A 16,499-nucleotide genomic window follows, 5' to 3' on the forward strand; every position below is an offset into this window, starting at 1 on the left:
TTTATGTTTCCTTACAATTTTACATGAATCGTTAGCAAATAAAGTTTGGCTAAACACCTTCCATCCATCCTACAGCTAACAATACATTATCGATCACTATGAAAAACTATCTCATTTAAGTTTATAGACCTAATGTTATCTACACAATGCTTGATGAGCATATGAAATGCTCCGCCGAACCTAACACTCCTCTTGAACAATTGTCAACAATAAAAGCATAAATATCTTGCTTTCCTCCATCTTCATGCTCATAATGCCTGCCTTACTGACAACTGAGTCATATCAGCTTATCAAGTAAAAAGGACAGCGAACCAAACAAGAATCTTGCAGTGTGAAAAATCCCAAAATAGAAGAAGGTAGACATGGGAGTTAAAAGCCCAAAAAATTAAAGCAGGAACTTACCTCTTCGCTGACATTAAGCTTATGAAATGAATGGATCTAGAGATGTGAGACTAGTTGGCATTTTCAAAGCAAATGGAAACGAAGGAGATTTGTGCGAAAGGGGAGAAACAATCAACTAAGGCTGTGGTTATATATCAGACAAATTGAGATTTAATAAAACTTTAGATATATGTTTGTCTGAAAGGGCAAATATTAGAGGATAATTTTGAAATTTTTTTGTTAACCCGAAATCATGTAAAACCTAACACTTCTAAGATAATCTACATTCCAAGTTATATGTGCCCATTTGCTGTTGTGCCGGACATGCTTCATTAGTTGAGAATCACTCATTACTTGAATTAAGCAGGGTTAAATAACACATCTTAGATAGATAATCAAGATTTTCAATAATAACATTCAACTAAACATGCCCTAAAATTTCTCTACCGGAGCATTTTGTATTTCTTTACTGAGGATACAGTTGATATTATCAAAATTGGCATTGGCACGTCTTGGAAAATTACTTAAACAATGATTTATTAACCATCTAAAGCTACAAGTCTTGCATTGTTTTGTTAGAGATGAATGCCTTGCATTGCAATCATATATTAATTTTTTGGTTGGACAAATTCAGTGTGGATTAACTGACAGGAAAACAATCAACTCATGAGTCAATTATTTAGTTATATAATTCTAATTTTCTCGTTTTATTTTCAACTGAATAATGCACCATCAGCAACTGTAAATCTTTAGTTAAATTGTAAGAAACTTTTAGTTAAATTTTATTTCATTTCAATGTTTCTATTCTTTTTCTTAAATTTTTTCACACTTAATTTACTCTATATCTCTTTAACAAGTAAACGACAATGAGGGGGGTGAGGCTTTCCACGAAGATACACACCAACAATGGTGAGTTTTCTACTACTTTTTGAGTAGACCTTGACTTGAGCATCCACTTGCTGATTACGATCGCTTAATATTTATTAGTCATTTTGTTTAAGATTGATTGAATATTTTTTTTAAAAAAAAAAAAAAAATCTTTCCCTCACAAAATGCCCTTTGGAGAGGAGGTTGACCTAGTATAATTTGCCCCCTTTTAAGTAATTTAAGGTCTCTTTATCCCTTCAGGGACGACATGCTTTAGAAAATTTACAAATGTACTAGTAGCACTAAAATATTCATTTAAGGAAAAAAAATAATTTAACAGTGCATATTAAATAATACGGTGTATGATGATAAGATCCGATAAAAAGGAATAATCAGAAGTCAAGGGGACGTGACGGACACCTAACCAGGATTTGACGTATTAAGCTCTCACGATCTGGCAGTACTTAGGCCTGATGCTCTCAGTAAGCTAAAACTCCCAGTCAGTGCTTGAACTATCTCTCGACGGCCTCAACCTCCCAAGGTCTAGGCCAGGCGTTATACTCGACTAATCATCCAAGGTTGTGCTATTCCTTCCTGATTGGGGCAGAAAGCGCTATAGGATAATAAGGTCAAAGAATCGTAACCGCCTGTCAAAGAATAACTGTCAAGTGTCGGAGAATATTCCAACGGTATGCAGTCACTTAACAATGAAACCTTCCTTCAGGCTATAGGAGGATGCCACGTGTCCTTCATTACCTGACAAATCCTGACACTCGACATTCTCTAACATTAGTCAGGCTCCAGAAGGTACGTACTGTTATATAAAAAGGGAGGACCTCTCCCTTTCGCAAGTACACTCTCTCGCACATTCACACTTGTCTTCTACTTTCTTTCTTCTTCGTATATTGTTCTTCTGGAGAAAAAATACCTGACTTGAACGTCGAAGAGTCTGTTCCGAGGATTTTTTCTCTAGTTTCGAGCCTCTAACGTCTGTGTGCTTGTCTGAATATGCACAGAGCTCAAGTATCACCGGCTCCGCCATCATCGTCCGTTAGCATCACATGAGAGTCCATTTTTGAAAATATATACGAAAAAAATGTCTCAATCACCCTCCATCAACGTTCATAATAATTCATCCGTCCTTCATCTAACTCGGACTATGGACAAAGGAGAAATGGAACGATGGAAATAAGCCTGCACGGTAGAGATGTAGCTGTTTGGTCAGCCATTAGGTGGAACTTTTTATACCAGTAGACGACGTATGGGAGATGTTAAATTGGAGTAAGCATGATTACGTCTATTTCAAGCGTTTTTTATCATCAGTTCTCAAGTTTATATAAAAAGAAAAATAAATCAGTCAATTTATAGCCGAACACCAATCTCGATCGCATTCTCCATGAAATTAAAGAGCCAGAAGCGATGAAATTGGCAACGACACCACGCTGAGCAACGATTAAGCTGTGGACGACGACGAGGAAGAGAATACGGAAGCGACGAGCTAAAGGGAATAGGGAAGTTCAGGCATCGTAATCTTATTCGGTTGCATCAACTCTTCAAGTCTTCTGAATTTTAAGTTCAATTGGTTGTTCTTCATGTTCAACTCGTATGCTTAGCGAGTGTTTGAGCGGATGAGATCGATGAAGTTGGCCGTGGAGATCGTGAAAGCAGACGATTTAAAGCCGAAAACCCGGAATGGATCGGCGAATCCCTTCGTCTCGGTGGAATTCCGAGGCAAGCGCCGCCGCACCGCCACCAAGCTCAACTCCCTGAGCCCCTGCTGGGACGAGACACTGCTCTTCCCTGTCGCTGACCCCCTCGACCTCCCACAGAGCACGATCGAGGTCTCTGTCTACCACGACAACTCCAACTTTAACTCAACCGCCCAACATCGCAACAGCTTCCTCGGCCGCGTCCGCCTGTCGGGTTCTTCCGTCGCGCCGTGCCGCCTCGACGCTGCGCTCCAGCTTTGTCCTCTCGATAAGCGCAGCTTCTTCTCCAACGTCCGCGGCGACCTCACCCTCCGCGTCTACGTAGTCGCCGAAGACGACGATGTTCCTGTCCTGAACTCTGTTCAGGCGGAGGCGGAGGCAGAGGCGGAGACGGTGGCAGCTCCATCCACCGTCTCCGCTATCGCCGGGATTAGCCGTGGAATCGAGCCGCTGCCACCTAAGAAGAAACGGAGCCAACTAGCACCGGCCAAAGAAAAGATACTCAGAGAGTTTCGCTCCGTCGGAACTGCCAAGGATAAGGATCAGGTCCTTCCAACGAACGCAACGCAGGTCTCCTCCAACCGCGAAAGGAGGCGCCAGCCTCCTTCGTCGCAGTACTATTACCATGCGAGCCAAGAGCAAGCTATGCCGGCCGCGCCGTTGACAGTTCCAGCGAATCCGTCTCCTCCGAAGAAAACAGAGTACGAGCTCGTCGAGACACGGCCGTCCCTCGCGGCCCTCCTAGGCTACCTCTGCTACAAAAACAGCGACAAGATCAAGAACACCTACGACCTCGTTGAGCAGATGGAATTCCTCTACGTGCTCATCGTCAGGGCCCGCCACCTATCGGCCGCAGGCATCGCCGGAAGCCTGGATCCTTACGTGGAGGTAAAGATTGGGAACTTCACAGGAAAGACCAAGCACCGGGTGCAGAGCCGGGACCCGGAGTGGGGGGAGTGCTTCGCCGTGTCCAAGGCCCACCTGACGGCGGCGCGCGTGGAGGTCATCGTCAAGGACAAGAGCCTCCTTGTGGACAACTCGGTGGGCAAGGTGGCAGTGGAGGTGGTGGACGTGCCGGTGCGCGTGCCGCCTGACGGCCCGGTCGCCCCGCAGTGGTACCGGCTCTGGAAAGTGAACGGCGACTACGAGGACGAGGCCTACCGCGGGGAGATAATGATGTCCTTATGGAATGGGACGCAGGCGGACGAGTTGTACTCGACGGCGGTGCACTCCGACGCCGCCCTCCTCCCCTCCGCCGGCATCCCTCACACACGCGGCCAGGTCTACTACAATCCCCGGATGAGCTACCTCCGGGTCAAGGTCGACTCGGCCCAGGATCTGCTGACTTCCCGACCGGATCCGGAGATCTTCGTAAAGGCCCGGCTCGGCCCGCAGGTATACGACACCAGGCCCTCCCCGGTCCGCTCGCCGAACCCCACGTGGAAAAATGAGGAGATCATGCTGGTCGCCAGTGAACCTTTCCACGAATTGCTAGTGCTAACGGTGATGGACCGGGCCAAGAACGAAGCCTTGGCCCAGGTCGTTCTCGGCAAGGGCTTGATCCGTACCCACGCCGACCACCGCAAACCCTTGCCTTCCCAGTGGTTCCCCCTCGAGAAGCCAGGCGGCGGCGGCGGCGGCGGCGGCGGACAATACGGCAAGATCCAGGTCGCGTGCTACTACGACAACAGCTATCACGTCATCGACGAGGCCGCCCACTTCACCAGCGACTACCAGCCTTCCGCCAGACCGCTCAGGCGGGCCACCGTCGGCTCGCTGGAGATAGGGATTCTAGACGCCAAGGATCTCGCACCGCAGTGGAGTAACAATGGCAGCGGCAAGAGCGACGATGCGACCAACGCTTACTGCGTCGCCAAGTACGGTCCCAAGTGGGTGCGCACGCGGACGATCCTTGGGACGAAGCAGCCCTGGTGGAACGAGCAGTTCTCGTGGGAGGTTCACGATCCGTCCACCGTCCTCACCGTCGCCGTGTTCAACAACAGTCGCGTCGACGGCAAAAACAACAACGGGAACGCCAGAGACGAGCCGCTGGGGAAGATCCGGATCCGTCTCTCCACGCTAGATATCAATCGCGTGTACACGCACTACTACCCGCTGCTGGCCGTTCACCCCACCGGCGTCAAAAAGACCGGCGAGATCCACATGGCGGTGCGCTTCACCTACCCGTCCTTCTGGTTCAGCATGCTGTGGCTGTACACGAAGCCGATGTATAACAAGATGCATTACCTGCATCCCATCCCCCACCACCAAATGCTGTTTCTTCGCCACTACGCGACGCAGAGCGTGGCGGCGAAGCTGGCCCGTGCCGAGCCGCCGCTCCCGAGGGAGGCCGTCAACTATGTGTTCGACGACGGCTCCAACCGGTTCAGCCTGCGGAAGGGTAGGGCCAACTTCATGCGGATCCAGGCGCTGCTCGCGGACTTCGTGGACTTCGCGAAGTGGTTCGACGGCGTCCGCCAGTGGAACCGCCCGCTGATAACCGTCTTCGTCCACGTCCTCTTCTTGATGCTCGTTATGGTGCCGAGACTGCTCCTCCCCACCGCGTTCCTCCACTTATTCGCCGTCGGCCTGTGGAGATTCAGGAGGCGGCCCAGCTCCCCTGCTCACGCCGACCCTAACCTGTGGGAATGGGCGGATCCGGATATATTCGACGAAGAACTGGACAACATTCCTGTGTTAACGAGGCCACCGGAGGTGGTGGCACGGAGGTACGATCGGCTGAGGTGGCTCGCCGGAAATTTGCAAGAAATGGTGGGGCACCTGGCCAACCACGCGGAGAGGCTGCAGGCGCTGCTAAACTGGAGGGATCCACGGGCAACGGCTATGTTTGCGGTGTTTGCATTGGCGATGGCAGGAGTCCTTTGGTCGGTGCCGTTCCAGTTGGTGGTGGTGATATTTGGCCTGTACGCCATGCGCCACCCAAAGCTGCGGAGCAAGACGCCCTCCCTCGCTTTTAACTTCTTCAGGAGGTTACCCGGTAAAGCGGATATGCTTCTGTAAGTTCTACTGTAAAACTCACCGTTAAAAGATTTGTTTTTTCCTCGTCCCTCCCCCGGTCAAACAGTCTTTTTTGGTTGCGGGTCAATCCTCGCATGTGGTTGCGGTCCGATCGCGCTGTTGTCACTTTGTCATCTATCTTTATTTTAATTTATATTCCTGTTTCCATGATTCTGCCAATGCGTTCTCGGTTCCGCTCTCGTCTCTCTTTCAAGTAACCGAACGCAGGGAGAGCGGAGAAGGACGAAGAAGAGAACAGGGGAGTTGGATTCTTGGTTAATATGATGCGAGCCTCGGCGTTGACGAATCCCTCACCTTTCATGGAAGCCGCATGCTCTTCTGCTGCCGCTGCTTTTGTACCGCTCCGTCCTCTCTACCTCAAGGTTGGTTTTTTCATCGTTTGTATTGGCGTCCCGAAAATTTGGGATTTGATTGGTTTTGTTTACAGGAATTGAACCTCGTGCCAACCCGAATTCCGCAGAGGGGTTCCTCTTGTCGGTCGATTTCTAAACCCAGGAGGACAATCGGTGAGCGTTTTGAAGCCTTTGATCTTTGTTCTGTTTCTATTGTATGATCAGAATTGAAGGTATATATATATAGAGGAAACTATCTATCACTAGTAGCATAGCCTAGACAGCCATGTATCCCACCCCAAATAGTTGGGACTAAAAGGACTTTGATGATGATGATGATGATAGTATGAAAGTATTAGCATTTTGTTGTTTTGCTTAGAAGATATTCCACACCTACCATAATTCCATGAATTCATGTTAAATATCTTAAGGTTCACCCATTGATCATATTTTCCAAAATGAAAGGATGTTTGATCTTTCTCTGATTTAGTTGATTTCTGTGATAAAGTTGACAATCTTTGTTGCCGATGTTTGCTGCAGTGGTTAAATCAGTTGCCACACCGAATCGATCAGTAGAGTTTCCCCTGACTGCTGAAAATGTTGAGTTAGTATTGGATGAAGTACGACCATATCTTATTTCTGATGGAGGGAATGTAGCACTTCATGAGATAGATGGAAATGTCGTAAGGCTAAAATTACAAGGTGCATGTGGGTCTTGTCCTAGTTCTGTAACGACAATGAAGATGGGAATTGAGCGCCGGTTAAAGGAAAAGATTCCAGAAATTGTTGCAGTTGAACCAGTAGCTGATGAGGAGACTGGGCTTCCACTTAATGAAGAAAACATTGAGCAGGTAATAATCAGTTTGCATTGCATCATGATAATGAACAAATATGTCAATCTGATTTTTTTGCCTGACCTTATTTTCTATCTATCCACTATGAAGTATCTACTACAAACATATATCAACAAGATCAATCCAACAATTGCCAATGTTTATTCGTCCTATAGGAAACTTGATTTCTGTGTTTGTATATATACCTCTAGCTTCTATATGTACCTCCTATTGATTTAACACTGTTTTCGGAGCAATTTCTTCTACTGGTATATTAATACAGAGTAATGAGCTGCTTCGAATCATTTGCAATGTTGAAATAGCCTGTGTTTCCATGTTCTGTAGCAATTAATAGATGATGGATTGGAAACCGTAATTGCTAGTTAATTTGGTTCCATGTTAGGTGCTTGATGAGATAAGGCCATTCCTTGCTGGAACTGGTGGGGGTGAACTTGAGCTTATTGAAATTTACAATCCTATCGTCAAGATTAGACTAACCGGCCAAGCTGCCGGCGTCATGACTGTTCGAGTTGCAGTAACTCAGAAGCTGCGAGAAAAGATACCTGCCATTGCGGCTGTTCAGCTTTTATCATAGGTCAAAAGGAGCGCTCTAATTTATTTCGATACTTGATGTAATAAACATTGAATTGCACATAGATATTTTCTTGAAGAAATTAAATTGTATTCATCATTTATGAAGTATTTGGAGTTAAATTGAGGCATCAAAGTTTCTAGTAATTAAGATATGGATCATGTATATTAAATTATAAAATATATCTACATGGATTAGGGCAGTTGATATCTGTATTCGTGTTTACGGCAATAGGTCTTCGTCAGATCAATTTTGCAAAATGTATAGTTGTGTCTCTGATCTCTCCGATAAAATGTCTCACGTGTATTTTATAATTTTTCGGCGGGTTTTGAAAGTTTGCTGCTTCTATTTTATATATGTAGATATATTTACATTGTGGATTAACGAATTCAATTATATGTGAATCTCATTATTACTAATTTAGAGTTTTTCTTGGACTCTGTATGTCGCTTATATTATCCGCTAGTTGATTTCGACCGATCCATCTAATTCTAAACCGCTGATCTCTGTTGTGCATCAAAGTGGGGTTTGATAAGATCAGCTAGGTAGTTAAAAGTCAAGGACACATGACACTGACATGACGGTCAGAAATTAAAAGAACGTGATAATCAGTAGTTAAGGAGGACTTAGACCACCTGACGTCATCAACCGTATAATTTCCAGTCAAATATTGATAGATCAGGATCTCAAATCAGAGACATGAGATATAGCTTGGAATAAGGCCTGACTTTCCCCGACTGGTCTAGTTTCCTTAACCTGATCTAGATAAACAGGTTTGGTACTTTCAGTAAGGTAACTCCCAATCGGCCCTCGGTACTCCCAGCGTGAAAGATGAGACCCTCTTCACAGCTCGTCTCCCTCATCAAAACTCGAACCAGACGCCACACCCTAGCAGTCATCCCGAACTGCTTGTAGCTAAACCCAAATGGAACAGAAGGTACTAGGCGATAACAACGTCAGGGAATCGTAACCGTCTGTCAGGGAATAACTGTCATATGTCAGGAAATATTCCAACGGTCTACTGTCATCTACGAATAGAACCTTCTCTCAATCTATAAGAGGGTGTCACATGCCCTTCATCACCCGACAGACCCTAACACCCAACATTCTCTGACATCGATCAGGCTCCAGAGGTACGCATGGTCATATAAAAAGGGAGATCCTCTCCCTTGAGCAGGTACACGCACATTCGCACTTGTCCTCTACAATTTTTTTTTCCTTCGTACACTGTTCTTCTGGGAAAAAAATACCTGACTTAAGTGTCGAAAGACCTGTGCCTGGAACTTTTTCCCTGGGTTTTTGTCTCTAACGCTCTGACTGTTTTTTTCCTTCGTACACTATTCTTCTAGGAAAAAAATACCTGACTTGAGCATCGAAAGACCTGCGTCAAACTTTTTCCCTGATTTTTTATATCTAACGCTCCGTATGCTTGTCTGAGTATGCGCAAAACCCAAGTACTGCCGATTTAATCACCGTCGTCTGTCAGTCCCACATGAGGATCCATTTTCCTGAGTACATATATTAGAAGCATCCAAGTCACATCTCCGTCAATACCAACGACATCTCAATCGACCTTCGTCTGACTCAGATTCTAGACAGGATCAATGTCAATTTCTTTTCTTTTCTTTTAAGGTAATAAAAAATTAAATTACGATGAACGATAAGAACATTTATTTATAAATATAATCACTTGACCAATTTATTAATTTTGCAAATGAAACATTTTATCTACATTAATATGTTTTTTTTCCTGTGTGGCAAATATAACTATTTTATCAACCTGAAATAGAGATCATAGATGCCTGGATAGTTTTGTTGTTGGAAGGAGAAATATCTCATGAGGTCTTGCTTGGAGAATATGCCAAGCTGCAGTCACATCCAGTAACATCCAGATGTTATCAAGTTACGATTCTAGCCAAAGCAACGAGTATATGAGAAGGTTATGGCAAATGACGTTCCAGAATCAAGAGATGGCTAACTGAAAGAAGCTGGAATTAGACAATTTTTTTTTTTTTTTTTTTTTGATATTCAAACTATCCTGATTCTCACATACCCGACTATTCCTTGAGGTGAATTCGCTCACTGAGTATATCCGAAAGCGCTCATCAGCAACCAACCTCTACAGTTGCTCCACCACCGTAGAGAGTTATGCTCCACTTGAGTACTACAGCCGTAGACCACAAACAAAGTCACTCTGCCAGATGAGGGACACCCAGCCCCACCTGGGTAATCGTACTTCGCACAACTTCTCACAGTTTCCGCCAAATAGAGAATGTGCATGCTACAGATGAGAATTGAATTGTGTTGCTCTTGAGAATCCGTCAAGCGTCTTACAGCTGCACCGTGACTTAGCTAGCAGTTGCTGTTCAGTTGTGCAGTAAGCTAAGCTCTACTCTTACCGATTGAAACTGAATCATGAATGAAAAGAATGGTTGAGTTCTGCAATTACAATCCCGTATGAAACTGGGTCTAATTGCATCTCTGGGTTCAAATGCCGAGTTGCACTATATCAATATGGATAGCATACAGACTGATCCTTGTACTTATGAACATTTGGCCTACTCAAGTGTTTTTGGCCCCCTCCTATTGTCACTAGAGTTGGTTTTGGCAATCATAGGTGTTAGAATCACACAATTTGTATCTTATGATACGCTTGAAATTAAAATGTCAAATAATATGCATCATACTTGGTAGATCAAATTTAAAAGAATCATCACGGTGATCCATTGCAGTTCAAACCCTGTATTACATTATTCTGAAATTTGGGAAACTCATCAAACACAAGTAAATCTAATTCAGCAAATTGAGACATGAAGAGGGTTAAAAGAGTGAATAGTCATGATAGCCAATAGAAAATCTCACTAATGGAGTTGATAACAGAGAATAGCATGGCTAGCCACATTGAGATGTGAATGAAGATGACTAGTGTAGCGTCATATACATGGCCATCGAGAGCAACTATGAATGCGGAGTTGGCAATGTTTTCTTGTATGATTAAAAGCAACCAAAGATAAGACAAAAGCTTCAAATAAAAATATTGATGAAGAACAAACTGTTAAGTGAAAAAGAATTTTATTATGCCGTCAGTATAAGAGAGAAATACTATGTTGACCGACATAAATTACAATGTGGCGAATCTAAATTGAACAAACTGGAAATTGAGGTTAAACAGTACGGATGCAGAATTCTGCCAATTTTCAATGACCTATTTAAAATAAATAAATGAAAACAAAATAAGTGTGGCTATAGCCACCAAAACAGCCACAGTTGTGACAAATTGTGAGAATTTTCAAAATAATAATAATAATAAAAGAATCTGAGAGAAATGAACTCAGACGCATTGCTGCTACTAAGGGTAAATTACGCTGGATCTAGCTCTTTTATGTACTGTATGTGCATCCAAGGATGAGAGGATTTGAGGCATCGACATGCCACCAGAAACAACAATTTCTGTATTGAAGAACATTAGTGTAAAACCATAGAATTCATATCACTGCACAATATTCGAGTAAATGAAAGGTGGAACGAGAGTAAAGCAAACAAGCCTACCGATTCCTTCGCTAACAGAAAGATTTGGTCTAATAACATCGATTGTATTGACCAAAAAAATGTCCCCAATGTAAAGATGATTGGTTGGTACATAGACACAACAGAGTTCCTCTACGCCAGAATAACTCTGTTGATATATCAAGTGAGAAGTAAACATGAGATTCTCGACAAAAAAACAAATAAACAAATATACTGAAAAATGCATTTACCAGATGCCTAGGCCAAAAGTTATCTGTGGACAAACATTATCCGAAGGCATAAAAAGTTGTTTACAATACCAAAAATGGAGATTGAATTACTCGAGAATAGGTTGATAGAAACTTATTTCACAGAACAATGTGATCAGGTGCTAAAGCAATATTTTCTACAATCAAAAAGTGTGCGTGTGTATATGCAGATAAATAGGAAGATATACCACAGACAGAACTACATATGAATCATCATGCAAAAGCAATACACATCTGGAATTGATGAAGAGATAAATCATCAAGTACCTGAAGGACAACAGTGGAAGTGATGAATCCAAATGCATATTCACCAACTCGTGGGTGTCTAATAATTACAGCTTCCTTGAAGGCTTGATTATTTTGATCTATGGATAGGGAGGATATCATTTATGATTATTAGGCAGAAAACAGTAAGAATATTTACCAGGTGATACAGCAGAACTGATTTGTTTAGAGGCATTGTAGATGTGACGAATAAATGGCATCCTCTTGATAAACCATTCACCAAGGTTTAGAGTAGAAGTTCCTAGCCATGACGACATGAACACTCCGACCAAGAAGATGAATGTTATGGAAGTCACAAAGCCAAGTCCTGGAAAGACATACCAAGGTATTCCACAGATAAACATAATGACTAGACAAGTAGAATACATATATTAAGATTCAACTGAAAAATTCTTGTTTAGGCTTCAGTATTTGACATCCTGAAATAACAAAAAGGAGGTCCATAACCTTCAAAATGATCCCGCAAGAATATATCTAATCACAATAATGCATATACATGTCTATTGTGCACGCAACCAGATTTGTAAGTGTGATACTTTCAGTCTAGTAGATGTACACATTTAGGGATACTGATGAAGACACCATATTTGTTTGCTAGAATGCAACAACACAAGAATAAAGATAGTGAAATAAAATGATAAAATAACAGTCTTCATAACCAAGCAAATGAGAAGTAAAAGTTGTGCACGAAAAAATCTTCAAGAGGAGCTAGTATTACAAGTATTGCCAGTGAAGTGTGGTAGATAAAAAAAATGAAAACTTGCAGGAGAAAACGTCTATTGTCCCTTATCAAAGAAAGTGAATAACCAGAAAAGTTTGATAGTGAATGATCACACAGAACTTTAATTTAATGTTCTTGCAGCCCAAAATCGTTACTTTAGAACATGGATCTTCAAGCTTGTGTACTTATGATCCATTGGCGATGCCATGTCTTGTATAGTAAGATTAATCGTCCAGATATCATTAGTCTCAGAAACGAAACAACAAGAGAAATCAATTAGGATTAATGAACAATGGATACAGTTATATAAAGCTAACAGAAGAACAGTGGCTAAAAAACATAGCCATCACTAATATGTGGACAAAAATGTTAAAATACAGCAAATCTACATGATTTGAATGTCTTTTGAGCTTTCAAAGTACGTGAGGAATAAAATATAACATATAAGAATGTGCATACCAAATATGTTTATGCCAAGTTCAGCATAGATTGGAGAAAAAAATCCATCAACAAAATGAATAAACCACCATGTGATGTAGAAGGTGATTGCAATCGGAAAGAGGATCACACTGCAAAATACACAAAAATGAAGTAAAGGTGATCTTAACATGATTAAACCTATGTAAAACTAGTGAGATAATTGGACTAGTTAATTAGAATAAATATTAAAAAACTCAACATATGTATTCATATATAAATTTTTTGCAATTTCTGATTTCAACACATTATCTACCATGCAATCAAGAAACTCAAAATAATAGTCATTTGTTTTCTTACAAAATAACAACAGCAAACAGTACTTTGTCATCATCATAATCATCCCACTATATGCAACCTTTCATGGGTATAAGAATAAAACATCAAGTGTTATGGACACTAGCATGCAAGAATTGTGAAGATTACCCATACTCCAAGAAACAAATTCTCAAATAAGCTGATCATCAAATTAGCACACAGTTAAGTTGCCATTGGTTGGGTAGAAATAGAGGTAGAATAGAATCACCATTTTAGTGTAATTCAAGTCTATTTGTGGAGTCATTTAAGGTGGGATGATGATTAGATAGGAATGAACATTTCAATTCACTCGTTCCATGTATAATACTGAGAATGAGAATTCAACCTCTAACAAAATTTACATATTTGTTCAATAGTATAAGACCGTCAAGAAGGTCGGGCGAGTGGGCCAATTGGAGATAGTGAGCCAACAAGGTTGTTTGCTTGCCCAAGCCCACCAAGAGGCAATAACTTTATCTGCTGTGAATCATTGGTTGAGAGACTATATCTCCACTGCTGTTTTGAACTTTGAGGGAATGAATTTTCAATATCTTAATTTACTTGGCTCTATAGATTGCTTAGGAACTGCTATCTACTATTAGCTCTCTTATACAGCATTGCTATAAATCTACAGATCCCCCCAAAAATTATAACAAAACAACCTCGTGAAACCAAAAGATGAGTTAAGATTCTTTGCAAGTTGCTGCCAGCTACAATACCATATATCCAATTGGATCCAGTACACACATTACAAGCCCATTCAATACCTAACTCAGTCCAATTTAAGAAAGCGCAATAGCTAACAGAGGAAAATGGAAAAATAATATGTACAACAACAGAACCATATTTGAAAATAAAGATAAAAAAATGGAAAAGCCCAAATCATGGCAAAAAGTTGAAGAAGCTCACCATCCAGTCATGAACTTTTTTGAAGCCCAACTATGTATAACCTTATAGAATGCCTGCAAAATATAGAACTCGTTCATTTAGCAAGACCGAATGTGTGGAAAAGATGCGTTAGTAGTATAGAAATTGCACATTATCATGGTCCTTGACAAGGTCTTTAACATGTGAGCGGTTGAATTTCAAAGAAAAGTTCATCTCCTTGTTATAATATTTAGCATTGACAAACACATATCTATGTGTCGACATACTAAGTCAAGCATTCTCCATGAATCCTCGTGATTTTGTTGATAAGACGCAAAAAATTTACAGAAAAGAGACAAGAGCAGGGAATAGAATAAGGGTTTTGAGGCACAACGGTGCATAACATCTCATAATTTCAAAGTTTCCGTTTCAATTAATCCGTATCATTGATACAATGAACAAACTCTCACTAACTGTCGCATTTTTCACAATTAACCCAGCAAGCACCAGCTTCCAGACATCTAGAATTGCCTCCGGGATTTGATTTATTTTCCCCCCATGCCAATTCCTAACTGTGCAAATAACAAAAAGTAAAGAAGACGCATGGATATATTTTGGAGTTCCAGCTAAATAAGATCAAATTGACCGCGCATCCCACAAATTCGGTATAGAGATTCCGGAGCATACCCTAGCAGCCAACAAATCAACCTAGATCTAAATATCCCCAAAGCATAATGTTCCGTAATCACAACAAACGCGCCGAAATCGCAAATCGGTTCGACAAAAACAAAACAAAACAAAACAGGAGACAAGTCGCCACCTCTCTACCGGAGTGGCGGCTAGCGGGGGAGGCGGAGGAGGAGGAAGCCTGGGCATCGATTTCGTCGCCGATGACGGGAATGAGAAGCTCCCGATCCCGCTCTCTATTCCCCATCGGGCCCGTCGATTTCTCGTCGCCCATCACGCAGTTTCTTCCTGCCGAAAACGGGGAACCCTCTGCTTTAGTGAAGCGTCAGACGCCGAAGCCTCCACCCAGCTGGCACCGCGAACGGCTCCACCGAGCCCGAATCGATTTGAAATGTTAGTCCGACTCATTCTTCTAGAACCACCCAATCGAAAACAGCCTGTCGGTTAGTTGCGCGGATCACATGAACAAGTCCCAACCGCTGGATGACTGGAGCCAGCTTAAACAGCGACGTAAGCTTAACCAGGGTATTATATGCGATTTGAAGATCTACGTTTGGATTTAGATTTAAGCTATTAAATTTAAGCAAAACCAGGGTATATCAATCCTCGCTATCGAAATTGATATCTTACACACCTATCTGTGGACGACATCTATCGGTGCTCGGAAGTGAGCCGAGTGTTCAGAAGTACAATAATTTTATCGCGCACTCAGTCGTCTATGCGCATCACCCACGAATAGGTGGATGGTGTCCAAGAATATCAATTCTCACTATTAAAATTGATATCCTATCCATCCGCCCATGTATGTCCTGTATGGGCGACTGAGTGTGCGAGAATGCCTGAAAGTACAGTGATTTCGGATGTTCAAATTACTTTCGGATGAGTGTGCCTTCCGGCACACTCAGTCATCCATATGCGTCAAGCACGAGCGAGTGTGCGGAATATCAATCCTCACTAGAGGTGTAATCAAGTCGAGTCGAGTCAAGTCGAACTCTTGAATATTTGAATTTTGTTCGTTTGTAATCAAGTCAAGCTCGAGATTTATTTAACAAATATATTCATGGTTTACGAGCTTATTCGAATTTTTAGCAAATCTAAATAAGCTTAATAAATATAATTATAAATTTAAATATTCATTAAAAGTTAAATTATATATTTAGATAAAATTATAATATTCTTATTAAAATTAATAATTTTATTTTAATAAAAAAATTTAATATAGTTATAAATAGAGTATAAAACTTATAAATTTAATATCAAAATTATTCTTTTTTTCATTTAAAAGTTAATTCATGAGCTTACTAACAATATATTAATAAGTTAATTATGAGTGTATTATAAAATTTAAGTTTAATTTATTTATCTTAACAAGTCTCGTTAAATAAGTTCAAACGAATTTTATCAAATAAAATTTTGAATAATTAATGAACAACTGCTCATTTATATCCCTAATCTTTACTATCATTGATATACTCCACACCTGTCCATGTGCGACGCACATGACGACTATATCTACAGGATATTCAAAAGTGACTCAGACGGTACATTGATTCCAAACGCCCCAGCAACCATCCATGCGCATCACTCACACGAACGGATTTACAGGACCTCAATCCTCATTAAACTATATCCTTTT

At 41.7% G+C, this 16,499-nt stretch overlaps 3 protein-coding genes across 3 annotated transcripts; 2 read left to right on the plus strand and 1 right to left on the minus strand.

Annotated features, from left to right (window-relative positions):
• The first annotated feature begins 3,804 nt into the window (after positions 1-3,804).
• Positions 3,805-6,149, plus strand: LOC122004890 (FT-interacting protein 7-like). Its single transcript, XM_042559728.1, has one exon. It carries the CDS (start codon positions 4,131-4,133, stop codon positions 5,976-5,978), a length of 1,848 nt encoding a protein of 615 aa, XP_042415662.1. The 5' UTR covers positions 3,805-4,130; the 3' UTR covers positions 5,979-6,149.
• Positions 5,955-7,860, plus strand: LOC122004891 (nifU-like protein 2, chloroplastic). The gene is made up of 4 exons (XM_042559729.1): positions 5,955-6,358; positions 6,424-6,502; positions 6,869-7,179; positions 7,565-7,860. The coding sequence occupies exons 1-4, from the start codon at positions 6,257-6,259 to the stop codon at positions 7,754-7,756; spliced, it is 684 nt and encodes a 227-aa protein (XP_042415663.1). The 5' UTR covers positions 5,955-6,256; the 3' UTR covers positions 7,757-7,860.
• Positions 7,861-10,808: 2,948 nt separating this feature from the next.
• On the minus strand, positions 10,809-15,240 carry LOC122004892 (protein LIKE COV 1-like). Its single transcript, XM_042559730.1, has 7 exons — positions 14,997-15,240; positions 14,219-14,271; positions 12,995-13,104; positions 11,954-12,121; positions 11,797-11,894; positions 11,303-11,429; positions 10,809-11,203 (listed from the first exon to the last, which is right to left on the minus strand). The coding sequence occupies exons 1-7, from the start codon at positions 15,135-15,137 to the stop codon at positions 11,103-11,105; spliced, it is 798 nt and encodes a 265-aa protein (XP_042415664.1). The 5' UTR covers positions 15,138-15,240; the 3' UTR covers positions 10,809-11,102.
• Between the last annotated feature and the right edge of the window lie 1,259 nt (positions 15,241-16,499).

The sequence above is a fragment of the Zingiber officinale genome, chromosome 7B, assembly GCF_018446385.1.
Source record: "Zingiber officinale cultivar Zhangliang chromosome 7B, Zo_v1.1, whole genome shotgun sequence".
Taxonomy (NCBI): domain Eukaryota; kingdom Viridiplantae; phylum Streptophyta; class Magnoliopsida; order Zingiberales; family Zingiberaceae; genus Zingiber; species Zingiber officinale.

Coding starts and splice junctions, on each gene's coding strand:
- LOC122004890 (XM_042559728.1), top strand. CDS start 4,131: ATGATGTCCTTATGGAATGGGACGCAGGCGGACGAGTTGTACTCGACG.
- LOC122004891 (XM_042559729.1), top strand. CDS start 6,257: ATGATGCGAGCCTCGGCGTTGACGAATCCCTCACCTTTCATGGAAGCC. Junction 6,503..6,868: donor TAAACCCAGGAGGACAATCG/GTGAGCGTTTTG, acceptor TGTTTGCTGCAG/TGGTTAAATCAGTTGCCACA. Junction 7,180..7,564: donor ATGAAGAAAACATTGAGCAG/GTAATAATCAGT, acceptor GTTCCATGTTAG/GTGCTTGATGAGATAAGGCC.
- LOC122004892 (XM_042559730.1), bottom strand. CDS start 15,137: ATGGGCGACGAGAAATCGACGGGCCCGATGGGGAATAGAGAGCGGGAT. Junction 11,895..11,953: donor CAGTTCTGCTGTATCACCTG/GTAAATATTCTT, acceptor CCCTATCCATAG/ATCAAAATAATCAAGCCTTC. Junction 11,204..11,302: donor TTCTGTTAGCGAAGGAATCG/GTAGGCTTGTTT, acceptor TCTTCAATACAG/AAATTGTTGTTTCTGGTGGC.